The sequence below is a fragment of the Anopheles maculipalpis genome, chromosome 2RL, assembly GCF_943734695.1.
Source record: "Anopheles maculipalpis chromosome 2RL, idAnoMacuDA_375_x, whole genome shotgun sequence".
NCBI lineage: Eukaryota > Metazoa > Arthropoda > Insecta > Diptera > Culicidae > Anopheles > Anopheles maculipalpis.
Genome location: NC_064871.1, coordinates 6,187,601 through 6,204,914, shown reverse-complemented (window position 1 = coordinate 6,204,914; position 17,314 = coordinate 6,187,601). Strand labels below are relative to the sequence as shown.

General features: G+C 46.0%; 2 protein-coding genes across 2 annotated transcripts in view; one reads left to right on the top strand and one right to left on the bottom strand.

Annotated features, from left to right (window-relative positions):
* Positions 1-446, bottom strand: part of LOC126557168 (uncharacterized transmembrane protein DDB_G0289901) — an 81,821-nt gene extending 81,375 nt beyond the window's left edge. Inside the window, exon 1 of the mRNA XM_050212850.1 lies at positions 183-446. Within this exon, the coding sequence (XP_050068807.1) occupies positions 183-389 (207 nt within the window). The 5' untranslated portion in view covers positions 390-446. The remainder of the gene's footprint in view (positions 1-182) is intronic.
* LOC126557285 (glycogen [starch] synthase) overlaps positions 1-17,314 on the top strand; it is a 396,509-nt gene that overhangs the window by 139,025 nt on the left and 240,170 nt on the right. The window lies entirely within an intron of this gene.

Below are 17,314 nucleotides of genomic sequence, written 5' to 3'. Positions count from 1 at the left end.
GAACCAACCATCGAGCGAACGTTCCTGGTTCGCAACTTTTCACCAATCATGTACGGAAATGCCCATATTACCTATGCTTTCGTTCTACTGCAGCCGACCCCCGAAACGAAACGTTCAATTAATCGATATTTTACGATTTATGTCTAGGCCCTCCTACTGCTACCGATGCTACTCTCACTTACCGGGAACGCCTCGCACATGTCGACATCGGCAAAGGTACCGGAGGCGCCTCCACCGAACGGTGTCTGCTGCAGCTGCTCCTCGTTGCAGTTGACCAGCTCCGCCAGAAATGGTGGCCGGGGTGGGGGTGGCACGAGAAACTCCGGGGGAGGACCCGGCCCCCCACACTCATTGCCACACTCTAGGTCGGGATCTAACATTTCCCACATGTAACGCCACTACTGCTGCCCCTACAAAACCCTTGTGGCGAACGTGGTGGATGCCTTATCCCCCTCTTGGCAGGCAGTGCCTACTCCTCCACCCAACTACAGCTTCTTCCTTTCTCGATACACTCCCTTCCACATCCACTCGTTTCGCACACAAACACTCACACACAAAAACACAAGAGAGAAAAGAAAACACTTTCTATCGCCACACACGGGACGACATTGAAACACATACACACACACACAAAGCGCTTTTCACTCACGCTGTCGCTTTTCACCGCTTTTCACATAGCACTGGTTGCCCCATGGAAAATCTGGTACAAACTACACACGACGGACAAACTTACACCTTTGGGACAGAAACACACATATCCAACACTATTGCACTGGTGAGGAACACTGGTGAAGTTGTGATGACCTCCAAACGCCGTACAGTGGTTGAGCGAGCCGTGGGCGTTATTATTGTATTTGCAATCATAAATCTGTAACGAGAGGAATAGAGAAAAAAGGGGGAAAACATTAAACCTCACTCGTTTTAATATACTCGTCAAAATCATGGAAAATTGAGAAAAACCTCATTAAAACTTGCGTTGCCTAGGTTCCTAGCGATCCCCGGGAAGCAGCGGACACTCTTTCTCACTCGCGCCGCTTCGTAGTATTTTAATTAATTATTAAAACTTTTTAATTTGTTCACAATTAGTCAGCAGAATGATGCCGAACAGCACCGCGCTCTCGACACACGCTCAATCCGCAGGCATACGCACGGCAAACACCGGGACACCAACAAGTGTGACGCAGCAAGAAGAGTGACCGAAACATTTCAAGGTCTTCAAATCGAATCTTTTTTATCTTTCCGCCATTAGAGACAATTTTTGGCCAAGCTTTGGAAAAGCTCCGACCACTTGATGTCACTCTTTCATCAACAAAACGTCATATGGGGCAGGATCTATCGCCAAAATGTTATCTACAAAGGGCGGAAATTAAAACCATCGTTCCGTGCACGGTTTCCCGGCACCTGGAGGTCGTTCCCGCGTGTCCCAATTGTTTGCTTCCGGGTTTCAGGGTGAATCGATTTAAGCCAGAGAGTTGGTCCGCTGGAGCTGTGAACCCTCATCATGGAACAGTGGATAGCCACAGAAATTAACCTTCCAAGATGGCTCCAACATCGCGGCGTGAAGCCTGCGTAGGGCGAAGGACGATGTGCGAAGGTTGCCAAGACACCGGCCGTTGATGAGTCCCCGGCGTCTGAAGGCTTCATCGAAAAACCGCCACAAGCGATTAATTACTTCATCGTGATAATTGGAAATTTTATGGCTTAATTAAGCTTTGTACTTTCCTGATCGATGAATCCGACAAGCCAAACAGCAGATGGGATGCCTGGCCCGGCCTGGCTGTATCATAATTCTCGCATGACTGGGAGCGTCTAAGCGTGGATGCTCCTCCCGCAAAATGCTAATCATTGATACTGGTCGCGAGAAGCGAGAAAACAAACTTTACTTTTAGGCTGTTTTATTACTTGATGAAGATAACTTTAAATTTTCGCTTGTAAATACTGCTTTTAGAAAGGGAGCTCTCCTATTTGACTAGGGTTTGTTAGCACAAAATTATTATAAAACTGATATAAAAGTACAAGGAAACAGTAAACATGCCGATCGCGATAGCTCTCTTAACCTACGTGGATTTTCTTGAAAGAAAACTCCGTAAACGGACCAGAGAAAAACGACCCACAAAAACCATTCAGATCATCACGCAGAACAAAAATCCTTTATAAAACCGTAATCAGAGCGTGATCAAAATAAATCATATGATAATCTCTTAAAATTGATGATTTAGCAGATTGCACAAGGGCGGAGTGTGACGCGTACTCTTCGTCGCCGTTTGTTCGTTTATTTATTTATTTCAGATTTTCTTTTTGCGCCAATGTTGTTGCTTCTACCTCGTCACAACTCATCTCTTTCGGCTCTATCGGAATATTCATCTAGATTCCGTTTATCGCCAACTCCACCGAATATGAATATTCTTGCGAATCATTTTTTATTTTTCATCCAATCTGGCCAACCAAAAAAAGAAAAGGCGTTTATCATTTGTTTTCCGCTTTTACTCGCTTTTTCTCGCGGTACCCATCGAGAGGTTTGTTTGCGTTTACTTTAGCGCCCTCTCTGGCTGTCCGCTTACCCCTATTTCGTCTAAATTCTTATCGCACTCCAAACAGGACACACCACCACCAACCGCGGGATAATAATCATGGATCGCCTGCCTTCGCCGCCCAACAATCTCCGAAGGGGAGAGGTGTAGATTTTCGCGTGACCCAAATCTCGTGTTCTATTTTTCCGCTTGGAGAGCAGTATAAAGCAGCAGCAAAAAAAAAAAAAAATTGGCGCTTTGATTGTGTGGCTCTGTGCGCCGAGATGGCGATAGTGTTCTGCTGATTCAGTGTCAACACAAGCGAACGTACGACGAGGACGCTCTAAGCTGGCCATCGCGCTGTCATCATCGTTGACTTTTGATCCGGACTCGGAGTGCGGAGAAAGACCGGAAATCCAAACAAAATTAATTTTTCAATTAAACATGACGAGTGGGGACGACTTTTTTACCCCAACCATGAAAGCTTTTTACCAAGAGAGACAAGAAATTAAATATCTGCCCAGGAGATATTAAAACAAAATTCTGCAATATCAAGAACTCTTGGAGCTGATTCACTTGGTTGGTCCAAGAGGATATGAAGGCGACGGGTTAATAAAAAACATTCGCAGGAAAGTTGATGAGCTTTGTTGATAACCAAGGCAAAAACCAAAAGAGATCCTTATATCCTTCTTCTTCGGACCGCAAATAAACCCGAGCTACAAATGGCTCGAGGATGATGAGTTGGTGACGTATGAATTTGCTGTGAGTAAGCTCCAGCGCTACTGTTATTTATCACGGTGACAATTCTCCAACCATCAAGCACATTTTTTGCCGAGTCCATCACCAATATCATCATCACACTGCAAATAAACTGTGGTCCAACCCAACAACTTCAACTCCGAATTCTGAGAGAGCTCTGGAAGCAACAACAAAAAAAAACTGATCCAAAAACAGAAACACAGACAGCCGGTTAAGCTTGTGGTGTGGTCCCTTCGGGGCAGATTCCAGGGGCCTGAAAGTAGCGTTATTTTGGCTATGCAGACGATTTACACGCGTCTCCTACAAACCGCCACCCTTTTCCCCTTGTTCTGGGATTCTCCAACAGTCTACATCCCAAGGACTGACTGTTGTACACGAACGAAACCTAGGCAAATGGTTTTGCGGGAGTTTTCGTTTATCCGCACGTTAGCATGCAACTCACGTTTCACATACCCTTGCCATCTCTCTTCCCCGAACACACGCGTTCATCTTACTTTCTTCCGCATCACCAACAAAAAAATAAAGCGGATGGTTTTCAGTTTGAGTTGTTGTCCTTCCTCCGTCCTCGTTGCAGGAAACACACATAGCAGCAATAGAATCAACGGTAGGAAAAAAAGAAGTTAACCGGTCTCTTAACTCACACCACACCCGGGCGCAGCAGCACCACCAATCCAAGGATCAGCTCCCTTAACCCACATACACATACACACACACACACACATACTCACATGATGGGCAGACTCTGATGGGCGATAAAAGCCAGCGAGCGAAATAAATATTCACTGATATGTTGTGTTCCGGGGGGGGTTTTTTATGTTGGCGGCGGTGGTCGGTTCCTCACTTTCACCCACATCCATGCAACCATACACGATGCGAACAGGAAATGGGCAACTTATGAGGCGGATCGATTTTTCCTCCCTACGCTCACCGCACGCCTTCCTTCCTTTACTGCCTGCCTGATTTGGATCGATATTTTTAGGACCTTCCGGGAGATGTTGGAGATGTGTGTTTCTGTGCTGCTCGAGTTGTTTTGCCGGCATCCACATAAAGTGGCAAAAGTTAAGAACGTGTCGATTGGAGTGGATTATTCGATTATGATCGATAAGCGAGAAATGGTGCGGAGAGCATTCGTCAGTGACGGTTGTGCTTTCCGATACCTTGCCTGGTTTTTGGCGCAGTTCTCACTGCGGATTGATTGCGCCGGGACCATAAAACACTGAACTTCATCAGGTGCAATCATGTGCCAGATGGATGATAAATAAAGATCCAAAGACATCAGGGGAGAAAATTGATGGAAACTAAAAATTGAAGCTCAGAATTTGGCTCTCCAATGTCTGCTATCGTATTTACAAGAAATAATGTTACAGTATACATCCTACGCAACCAATCAAAGTTGTTGGAAAATCCCACACAAAATCCACGTGGCAGGATATCACTGTTTTAGCTGGAAGGCTCTAAACGCCCTCTCCACTAACGATAACTTCATCAGACATCAACTGTCACGTTTCGGGAAACAACAACAGCGCGCGCACACGCGTGTACATATGCGAATGTGAGCCGCGTGCAACATAAATCAGCAATTGGAAACAATCCCTAGCATGGGTGCGCGCGAGTGATTGGTAAACATCGCCCATCATTGCCACATCGAAATCAACTCCACACCACACCACACCGGGCGAAAGGATATCAAAGAGGCTACCGATCCTACCAATAGCATCATCATCATCATCAGTGCGAATGCGCTTTGCGAAAATCGTTTGATGGAACGCAATTGGAGTCCTATCGCGATGAAAAACCGCACTCTGGTATCTGGTAACTGAACCCCAGCCAGCCGACGAAGTTGGGGGGATAAAAAACAGAAGTGAACACAATCGACCGAGAATTGGATTTCCGGCTTCAGATTCTAGGCAAATTTCAGCTGTCAATCGCATCCTCGGCGACGACGACGATGACTCGCACACACGCTTATGCAAACGCGCTCGTACGCGTTCTTTACCAGTGGAACCAGAATCCTCTCGCCCTCGCAGGGAATCGTACACATAGACAAACCTCACGCACTAGCGGCTAGGAGCACAGCAGAAAAGCTAGCCCAGATAGAACCCAGGGCACAATAGAAAGCCACCGAGCGGTTGTTGGATAGCAATTTATGCTGCGGCAGCGTATTTTGGAAAGGTGGTTCCATGGTTCCACTTCCTGCGCTACTGCGGATAACAGTCACGCACCTGTATTGTTCGGATTTTTCTAGTAGGCAACTGTGTGTGTGTGTGTGTGTTTTACGCATAGTCTAAATTCAGGCGACGCTATACCATGAGAAGACTAGGTAAGCACTTCGTTCAGCAGTCGAGAGCGCGCCATAACGACTGCGGTTATAGACAAGCAGCGCACAACTTTTTTTTTTGTTTGATAAGGGAAAATGGAAAGCATGGAATACTGTAACATTTTCCTGTTAATAGTGCCGCCTTTTTATAGGCAAAACCAAAAATGAGGCTTCACCCAAATGAGGAAAATCTTCATGAAGAAATATGACAAGGAACGGTACGAAAAACACACTACCTCTCCCACGTCAACGATTGGAGGGTGGTCAACGATTTGGAGGTTATGCCATGGTAGCCATGGTGAGTAAGGGAAAGAAGTCGGGAGGATTATTCATCCCCAAATAATGGTTACTTCCTAACCTCTTTGTTTATAGCAACCCAACAATTCTCTAGCAGGGATTTATCGGTCGTCAGGACCTTTCGCACACATGGATTCCGTAGCTAGCCGAATTGTTGTCTCAAGCGCGCACACACACACTCGCGCTCGATCGAATTTGTTCAATAGCAGGAGGGGATAAAAGTTCTCCATTTTCGGAGGAATTTCCCAGTACATCAGCCACTGCTACCGGGGTGGTATTCGCTACTGCTACTGCTAGCATGAAAACACGCATTCTGTGACCTAAATGCAAATTTAACATACCACACGTGGCGCGTTCCGTACACAATGTTGCATTTTTTGGAAAGTTTCGGAAGGGATAGATTCTTACCTGGATCCCCTATCCAGGTCACATGGATGTTTTAAGTTCAATATTGTTATACAAAGAATAAGAAGCGTTTGTTATTGAATTTTGATTATTTGCATTTGAAATAGGAGAAAATGTTGATACAAATGTTTAATTCAGTTCCCAATCCCTCCTAAGTTGAAAATGATTGTACTTTTGCTATAACTAAAAGCTTCTTTAAAAGAATAAATCCAAGTGGTTTTGTTCACAATACGAAAAGTTCAATGCAAGGTAAAGAAAAAGGAAGGAAAATAATTAATTATTTCTCCCAACGTGTACTCTGCTGTCAGCGCAGCAAAAAATGGGAATAAATAAAATCGCTACCACCAGAATTAAAAGACATTGAATTATACTTTGCCTAAGTGACGCAGCCATTTTCTTTCTACAAACACACACACAAACACAACTGATATTGATGTGAAAATTCTGTTGATGAAAATTAATGGCCAGCTGCTGGCTGGCTTTCTTCAACCATTTTCTGGTAAATCATTTCTGAAGAGGCTCTGTAGCTGTCTTCGAGTAGCCTTGTGGGTGTTTTGTTTTCGGCAGGGGGAGCAACCCAAGATAAATGAACCTGCCACGCGTCCCAAAATGTGCGTCTCTATTTATTTACATAAAGTGAGAGTAAGAGTAAAATTATTACTTAAAAGGTGAAAAATTGATTTGAATTTTATTTCAAAGCAAGGATGGGAACTCCAACAAACACACACACACACCGTGTGTAGTGTCAAACATTTAGAGAGGTATGTAAATTGTGTTTTTCACTTTCCCTCTACTACTCTCCCTCTCTCCGCCAATCACTCTCATGCTGATAATGCGAAGGCTTGTAAGGGCAGCATGTTAATAGCAGTTGTAAACACCGCGCGCAGTGTCCGCGTGTCGCTGTCGGTGTGGTGTAAAACGGCTCCATATACGCACACAAAATGGGGGGGGGGGGGGCTCTGCTCTCCTGCAAGCACAGTGTGCCGAAAAATCTCGCGCATACATTCACACATTGTCGCGGTCCGGGTTCTCGTTTTTTCTCTTCATTCCCTGCATGCGCGTTGCTATTTATGCTGCAACATACTTCCAAAGCCGCTGAAGCGCGGGAAAACGGGCGGGGAAAGGTGTATTTAACTGAACACGAAAAATGCATTTAAATCGAGTGTACTATGTGTCTGTGTGCTTTTTGTACGCGCTCTGGAAAAGTTCATTGTGTTGTCGCGTAATTGCTCCACACCAAACCAGTGTCACCGGCATGGTTCCGTGCGATTCAGCCAGTTGATTTTAAAGGTGACAAGTGTGTGTATGTGTATGCGTGTTGAAAGGTGAACGGGGAGCGCGGGAAGGGGGTTGGTACCTGGGTGGACAAAACATTTACAAATGACGATGGTTTCGAACAGTTTGGAGGGCAGCGAGCGCCTCAGGACACTTCAGCAGGATCCACCAACCGTCGGCACACACCAAAAATACCTGTTGGCACTGCAACCTGCAACCATAGGTGGGAGAGTGAGTATATTAGGGGTTTGTTCTCACCACCCCACACTTGTACCTTCTTTTTTCTCTCTGTTTGCGCTTCAATGCAGACGATGCACCATTACAACACTACGGGTTTCTGGTCGAGCAGAGCATGGACATCATAGTGCGAATGCGTACAACAAGCCCACCTTCTCCTAACGAGAAGAAAAATAGGGAAAGGAGGAAGAGAAGAGGAGGGGAATTGGGGCAGGATACATGGTATTACTATAGTACACTTGATTGCACGGGACAGAGAGCTTTCTATTTCGAAGCCCCGTGAACAACAACTCAGGGCAGATCGACATGACGGGTCACCACCACCAAACTCTGGCTACTCTCGGTTCTCTTGTCTGTGAAACCAATTAATCGATCTATGGAAGCATGTTTTTGCATGCACATTGTGCTTTTACAAAAAATAACGAGCAAACAATACTACTAAACATAGATTTCTCTACTCTAATCGTCTGTTAAGCCTTTTCCCTAAGGGGACTCAGGGACTCCGGGACTTGCGTACTTGCTTAGGGGAGGGTGTGCAAAAATTCCACTCAGCGGAGTTGTAAAATGGATGCATCGACATGATAAATGAATGTTTGTCTAATACGTACGTGTTGTGCGCTTTCCGACACAATAAAAGCTCGGGGTGGGGCAAGAACACGTATTTATCATCGAAACAACTTCATTTCCCAATCAATGCAATCCTTTCCATTGTGTGCCAGAAGTTTTTCGAGTTATATTAAATTGCTGTGGTCAATTCGAACTACAAATGATGTGTTGTCTTTTTCTCTTGCAACTGGAACGGGCTTCCTGTGGTCCTTGTGAAAAAAAATCCATCCATTTCGTTTCACCAAAAAACAAGCTTTGCTCCACAAAATTTTCCTCACCCAAAGAAAGTAAAAAAAAAAAAATACGCAAAACATCTAACTTTCCCAATCGATTAAAAAAACCCACTTTCCAAAACGATAGAGCACTGTGTCCGGCAATAATTGATGCTTTACGATAGTGGTTGAAAATGTAAAATAAGGAAAAGAGTCGACCAGGAGGAACAGTACTGATGTGAAACTTTCCCGCAATGAATTCATTTCCCTCCGAAAACCTAGAGCAACGCCTCTTCCGCAATTGGTAAGGTGTGTTGGAAGAGGGCGTAACCATTCGGATACACATACACACACTGCAGGATGAAGATGAAAGTTTTCAAATTATTGCTGAATTATTAGTATCGGAATTGTTTGGTTTGGTCAATGCAAAATGGCAAGTAAGTTACTCCGTGTAACGAGAGTGGGTTTTTTTTGTGTTGGTACGAGGACCTGTTTGGAAAGTAAACCTAAAATTGTGTTTCCAAAGTTTCGCCTGTGGATGGACCAATATTTCCCGATACAAATGTAGCAAATGTAGAGTTGGTTTAGTAGCAACAGAAATTTTGGTTTTGTGGCTACGTTCAAGATAAAGCTCCATCGTACGATGGTGGAGCGTTTGAGAGATCATTCGTTTCCGTTTGGGCCACACACACACACACACACACATACACACACACACACGCAGACAGTAAAACATAGGAGAAAATCAAACTTATCCTGCAAGCTTTTAATCCTCGTTCATCGTTTAATGCGGCTAAGCGTTGGCTTACTGCTAAGTGAATTGAGTCCTACACACGCACACACACTGTACCATGTGTCCTCAACAAGGAGAGCGAGACGAAAAAGGTGACATTCAACGCACAAGCCACCAATGGCACTAGACCACCAATCGATCCTCCCTTATGTGTCATCGTCATTGTCGACTTAAATTGGATTTCAAGCTCACCGAGATCAAGCACTCACACACCCGGCGGTGGTGGTGGTCAAAAAGCTGGACTATGTTGGAAGCCCACACAGACGCCAACACCACCGCACACCGTAACCGAGCAATAAAGGCAATGGGCAAAGGATTAATAAGGTTGGCTTACGTTTTCGCTCGGATTTGGTTTCGCTCGATAAGTCCTGAACAAACCATCGGGCCCCCAGCTGTCTCCCATACCCCGGCACTGGCACGCTGTGCTAAGAAGAGTTGGTTGGACTTCACGTGCTGGCGATGGCATTCGAAACCGCAGGATTTCTGGAAAATCAATTAAATCTTGCAAACCGGACAGCATCCTCCGGTCAACGATGGCCGTCCATAGTGTGCCCTGGTTAGCATAACACACACATCCACACACCGGTGTGTTATGGTATTCCACCTTCAATAACATTCCACCACACACCCGAGACTCTCCCCAGTGCAGGAAAGCAAAGAACGTCTGTTATCTCGCAAGGATGTGGAACCTCACATACAACGAGATCCGATGAGGACCAATGGGCAAACGGGTCTCACTGAAGGCGCTAGTCCCATCGGGATCTCTTCGCGCCGATCGTGTGTCCACATGCAGTGTTTCAGCGAGGTAAGTGTGTTTGTGTCCGTGCTTGTCTTCCTCTCGTCGGGAGATGCACCCGGAGACATTTGATGCTAATGGCCACAAGCGTCATTACTGTGTGGACATATCGTCATGTACGCAGCAAGCCCAACAGCACAAACACAAACCACAAACATGAAGAAAAAAAAAACTCTCGTTGAAGAGATTTCTTCGACTATTTGACTTAAGCAAACAGCCAAACCTAAAACTCACCCATTTACCTTTCCGTTCGTTTGTGTTTTTTTATGGTGAGGATGGATAAAGAGTCTCGCTGACGCCGGTGTTTTTGGTTTTCATTAGCGACTTGGTAGACCACGGTTGGTTGGCGGACACGTCAGAAGAAGCGAAGTCAAGCGGTGTGCATTGCTCAAAAATCAACAATTTTCTGGACGAATTGTTCCGGGACGATAGGCGCCCTCCGATACAAAAAGAAAAAAACCTCCCAAAAAAGAAAACGATGCACGTTAGAAGCAAATCGGGACGGAAACACACATTGACACTTCGTACGTACGGGAATGATAGAAGACGCGAAGAAGATGGAGTTCGACGGTGCTGCTAACGCTCTAATGGACTGGGAAGCGCACAGACAAAAGCGCAAGAAAGATGCATTCGAAACCGACCGACCGGAATTCATGCGGTGCGCGTCCGTAAAGTAAATACAATTAATGCTCTCCCCCTCCCCGACAACGAGGCCGCCACCATGCAGCGATTGTAATGGACGAGAGGATGGTTGGGGTTAATGGCAGTTGCACAGTGTTTTCGAGAAGTAGCTTGTTTGTACGCCCTTCGGCGTGCCGGGTTAAGAGCAAATCGGTTTTACTTTTTTCCAGCTCAAAAAATACACACACGGAAACGAGTTCCAGAGCAAATAGTAACTCTCCTGCAACAATCTGTCACAAAAACAGATCCCGTCAAAACTTTATAAAAACTCTGTGATTATCGGAGAAATTAATTTGAGATTAGTTAGTGAAAAGTGCTTCCCTTTTTGACGTAGTTCATTGTGCCCTTCCGAGGCCGGGAACGGGTTCATTTGCCTTCGACTTCTTAACACGATGTCCACACAAGGTATAGCGAGCACTCCAAAATGAGAGGTTATGTATCTTGGTGAGTGTAAGTTCGCGCCGTCATGCTAATTATGGCTGACCGGCTGGCTGGCTGGTTGGCTGATGCACACCAAACACCAACAGACCGTCTGGATTTCCTTTTCCGACAATGCGGAACTTAAGCGTACCATTTCTTAGGTCCAGCACGTCCACCAGAAAACCATGTGAAAACCAAGTAACGGAAAGAGATAGAACACACAAAAAATGCAATCATCCAAACCAGGGTTCTCGGGGTGTAAGAGTTCCCGGTCTTGGACGGAGTGGTGTGGTAATACTGCTTTTCTCCTACTTTGGAACCAGAGCGGGGGACTGATTTAAATGGAAGCAGCTTAAAATGTCCTATCCAAAGAGTTTGCATACTTCAAGGGGGACGCCTTTACTAGGCGAAGAAGCTGCTCGCTCCTTTACTCTTTCAAGGCCCCTTGGAAGACTTATAAATATTGAAAGACACACAGTCACCGGCAAGGCAGCACCACTAGGCGCTAAAGGGGCAGCAAGTGCAGTGTACAGCTGCCTTAGGATGACCATTCCCGATGCTGCTTAGCTGAATTTTTCATAATAATCCGTACATATTTTATGATAAACTAGACATTGCACACCGGGGTTCAAGCAACGGGTGGAAGCCAAAAATGGTCTTTCCGGACGAGAAGATTCCATGGATGGAACAACCTTTTAGGTGTTTTCCTCTAGGCCTTGGGTTCGCGAGGAAGGGAGTTCTCTCGGGCAGAGCGCGGCCATGTTTCCGGGATATTGCTTCGGTCGGATAGTGAAGTAGAAAGAAAATTGGTACTGCATAAAAACGAGCAAAATATGATATGCTTCTTTCTTCCCATTTATGGCACACCAGAGGGCAGCAGTCAGACGGATTTATACAGCGGATATGTATATATACCCATACATACTTACTACTCCTGATGCTGCTACAAGCGGCATTGAGCATTGGGTTGGTTAGGATATCTTTAGAGTGTGAGACGATTTGTTCGCCGACGTTCGTAAAGGAATAGAGAAAAAATCGGAACACACATACAACGAAAGAGATAGAGTGGCAAACCCCACTGACCAGTGCCAGTATGTTCCAGACCAGGAGACCAACCGGGGGCGATAACTTCACATGGTGGATTGCTATGGAAATGGCGCGATTGGCGAAAGAAAGAAAAAAATATAACCCAAAGGCCCTTTTGGCCGGAGTAAGAAAAACAAAAGAATGAGCAATAAAGGTGAAATTTATATTTGCTCCTCTGTAATGGGCCACCCTCCATTTGCGGAATACTGCAATCAGGAAGTGTAACGTGGGCAAGAGAAACCGCCTTTGCTTTATCGGACAACGAACCTGATGATGATGCTCCGCTTTGGTCATTTCTGTATGTACCCTATCCAGAGTACTGTAAAAAAGTGTTTAAAAAAAAAGATCTCGTACCTTGAGGATCACAAGATCCAAAAGGTATCCAGAAGAGAAATTGTGTTTCGTGTCGGCATTGCGGCATCCCAAGAGTGCTTTAGGGACTCATTCCCTATTGTAAGGAGTCCCCCCAGTTTCCTCTAGGACTAGGAATAGAACTTACACATCTCGCCTCTTTTGTAGAGTTTAGTAGTGGTCCTCCGGCAGTATCAAATGCGCGAAGAAAGACAGGAAAATTATTTCCTTCTTAACGGAGCTAGAATTATTTACTATCCAAACTATCTCGCATTCTTGCCACACTAACGATGAGAGGTTTTTTTCTTCTTCTTCTGCAGAGTAATAGGGCACATACAAACTCCTCCAAACCATCCAATTCAACTCCCCCTAGTATGGTAAGGTCGTACTCTATTCAATGGAAAACACGAACCCCCCCCCCCCCCCCCCCCTTATTCTGTTGAATGCTCAATTCGGAACTGACCACCGGACGACCAGACGGTTATGGATATGGCAAACGATATGCTTGCAAAATGGAAATGGAGGACCACCCAGTACTGTGCGGGTCCGAGACAACGTTATTACACTCGACACACGAGTCTAGAGCTCCAGTTAACACTATCGCGCGGAAAACCCCGTACGATGGCAAAAAACTTCATGCCTAACCTCCCGAAACTGGAACCATCCGCCACGTCCAAAAGAACAAAGCGTCCATACTTCTTATGGGGCGGAGACGTTATAATAACGCGCAAGTGGCCGGGGCTAAGGAATGTCTTGTTGGTTAGTTCTCCCTCGGGACACGCGGATGCGAAAAGCATCTAGAATGGCAAAGAAACGCTATCAAAAAGCAAACCCCCTCCTATGTCTGACACTCAACTTAACACCAAGAAAACCCGCGAAGGGGTTTGGGAGAGTTACGAGAGAGAGATCCCTCTGCCTGTCACCGCATTCGGAGCGAACTATCACCATTTTTGGATCTTGCTTAATGCCCTCCTCCCGCCCAAGAGCTGTGGTGCATTGATTAACGGCTGCCGGTGTTGGAATACCTACCCGGCTGTACCATGTTTCGCCGGTGCGCCAGCCAATGCGCGCGAGAAGGACAAATCTGTAGTGATAATATTCACAGATAGAGTCTGCACTACTGTTGCACAGCAGTGACATGGTAAAAACTCGTCAGATTTGGAAATGCTGCTGTACAGTGAGTAAGTCACAACCCTTGGAGACGTTGTTCTTAGTCTCGTCACCATACTCCACAGCCGGATATCCAAATCGCACATCACCGCGCGCGAGAACAACCGCCGCATCGTCAACACAGCGAGAAACGGTCCGGTCCGAAAGGTGCGATAATGACACCTGGAATAATGGCGTAATTTTTCTCTCTTTCCGCTGTTGCTTTTTAATGAGCGCTTAAGATTGGCCAGACCTACCACCCCTTCGGTCATACCAGCAATCCGAAACCGGGGGTTCTTCTTTGACAGGAAGTGGTTACCTTAGTAGGAGTAAAAAACCTACCCCGCCGGAGGTCACACTATTGCTTATTCGTTCGTCGGCGTAGTCGACAGCCTCCTAAACCACTTGGGTGCATTTTTTTTTGCTCTTGCACCATCACCGCAATTATGACTTTGTTTATGCACCCTTCCACACCCAAGCTTTACTACTCCTCAACGGCAACGTGGTGTGAAGGATTGCTGCTACTCCATTTTTGTTCTCGAAACTCTCGCGATGGCGCAGACACTTTAGATTCGCCCCAAGGGGGGTCTAGTGCGATTGCGAGTCACTGCTGCCCAGCAGGACAGTGCGCATTAGCAGCGTGTGTACTAGGCAGCCGAAGCAATCCATCGTGCGGATGACCACCTCCGGTGCGACAAGATGCTGCCGCCGGTTTGCTGCTACTGCTTCTTCCCGTGTTGTTTAAGCGTTGCAACAATAACTGCACCTTGGTACGCGGACGGAGATGTTTCACAACAGAAGTTTTGCTCGGCAGTTGCATTTGGTACATTTAGCGTTCGTTGGAGTTGCAATTTGTAAAGGAAATTGTTATCCACTTTCTACGACACAAAAAGACATTCCGGTACACTCGGCACACCACGGACTTGGGGTGTCGGTGTGCCTTATGTTTCTCATCATAAGCAGCTTAGCTGCTAGCCCGTAGCTACTAGACGCTGCTTGGGCCGGTAAACGAGAGCATCAAAGCTGTGTTCTTATCCAGCTTCAAAATGACTTTATCCGCCCGACAGTGACTCATTGGCCCTCCGACGAAAAACTGCTGAACGTGCGCTCTCGCATACCTAACCGGCAGCCGATATTGGATCATTAAACTAAAAATATCCAAACATAAAACAACCAAATCACTATCTGCGGTTGCTTCTTCTTCAAGTTGTGTTCCTGAAAGAAATGTAACCCGGACTCAACATTCGCGGGAAGCGACTGAAGTTCGTTAAAAAAATAAAATAAATCCACCTCATACCATCGTTACGATAACGGAATCATCTGAACACTTCAACTTCAAAAAATCCAACAGTATCACTAGACAGGAGGCTCAAGCGAACACGTTGCGGCAATACGGATAAATTCTGACGAAAACGATCGCTCAACCGTCGCCACGCCATCGCTTAAGAGCATACACGCGCGCGTTCTTTAAATCCAATTTTAACTGCTTCACTTGTGAGGGGAGTTGCTTGAGGTGATTACGGGCGGCGTAGAAAGGTAGATGCTACCGAGCTGGATCTTGTAGCTGGTTGGCTTTTGGTCGTTACAACACTGGGACGATGATGAAACAATGGCCTGCTGGAACGAGACACCGTCACCATATCACCAGGACATATATTGTGATACCCGGGGGCGCGTTCGTTCGAGAATGCCAACCACTTGAAGTCTTATCACCACAAAAGCAGCTTCCAAAGCAAAGTAAATACCGACGACGCAAGAGACATTTTAATCCACCATCACGGCGATGCCTACCGAAATTCTTCCCAGATGTTCCAGACTCCAAAAAGTAGTCCCAGGGAGTGGGGTTAGATTTTAACGCGCCGTTGTTAGATAAAGCGATTACACATACTCCAACAGCTCATCCCGTCCAATTAGGAGTCAATCTTTTTCACGTAGGAATTAGTTCTGAGAAACCGGGCATGATTAAGACGCACGAGAATAATGAGCGTCATCAGCAGAGGGAAGCTTGCTGTGGTGTCTCGAGCCCGAGCTCTGATAAGAATTGGAACTCGACCGAACAAAAAACAAAATCTTACCAAAAACAAAATTAAAGGCACCAGATTAACGCAGGCAGCAACAGCACCCAAGCAATATCTACCTTAGAAAGAACCCATAAAACAACACACCTAAAATCTAACAAAAGCAGGTAGACGCAAAAACGCACCGAAGGAACGGACGAAGAAAAACAAAGGTGATCCTAACAGTGGTACACCCATTAAAGAAACTGAACCGCGACAAACGCAGACCAGGAGAGCGACGAGCGAATGAAGTAATCTAAGAAAACGAGGAGGCGAAAAAAAAGCCCGACATTGATCGCGCAGGATCCAGTTCTTCAGCTTTTCGTGAAGGTTTGTCTTAAATGTCTTAATTGGAGGGACCCGATCTCTTTCCGCGTAATGATCGGGTTTTGGTGGTGAAACGCAAGAGCCCTTGGGTGTTGTTGAGTTGTAAGAGTTGCGCCGGAGGTTTATTCTTCCCCGATTCACTCAGATTTCGGTTGATGCCTTCGTTATTTGTGGAGCACGCGCTCGTGTGCGCGCACAGAAGTCTCAACGTACCAATTTTTGTTTTTATGTTGGTCTTCCTCAACGTTGGCGAATAGACTTCAACTGGCTCCGCCGCAATCGAATGCGAACATCTTCTGCTGATGTGAAAGTCACCACCGGGAATGCAGAAGATCCCCGCCGGTGAAGCGTTATATGATAATAATATTCCCATCAAACGATTCATCACGATTTATTGGAAAAGAATGCTCCATTATCCAGTGTGCGCGGGCCCTTCCGTTCGATTCGAGCCAGAGAAAAGCATGGTCACAGAAAGGGGAGCTCCTTCAAATGTCGGCTAACAATACGTGATCTTGAACAAAACTCGCCAAAACTGAGGGACGATCTAAGCCTCCTCCAATTCAGATAGAGGATTGCCCTTTATCCAGCGCGTACGTCCAGTAGTGACTTCGCCCAAATAGTTGCCCATTGTCCAAACGCTCCAAGCGGTAAATCCGTATTTCCGAAAGGCGAGATACACAAAATGCATGCTTTTTGAAGGAGATTACTTATTGAACAAACAACATAATCCACCATATCTCCCTCCCGCAGCTTCCAAACAAACCGACAAAGCAGCAAAAAAAAGCTTCAGTTCGATTATTTGCTTTCTGCATTTTGAAGTTTAGCTTCGGTGAAGTTTAGCTGACTTTTCGCACCGCAACACCGCCAGCCAAGGGCAAGCCCAATACTAAAGATCCTGATCGGAAGCAACGGAGCGCGGTCGCGGGAGAGATTCTGAGCTTTCCCCTTCACGCACATCAGCACCCCCAAAACACCTTCGAAGACTATGAAAGGCTCTCCCTTTCTGCCGGAAGAAGTTTCCAACCTCACAACAAAA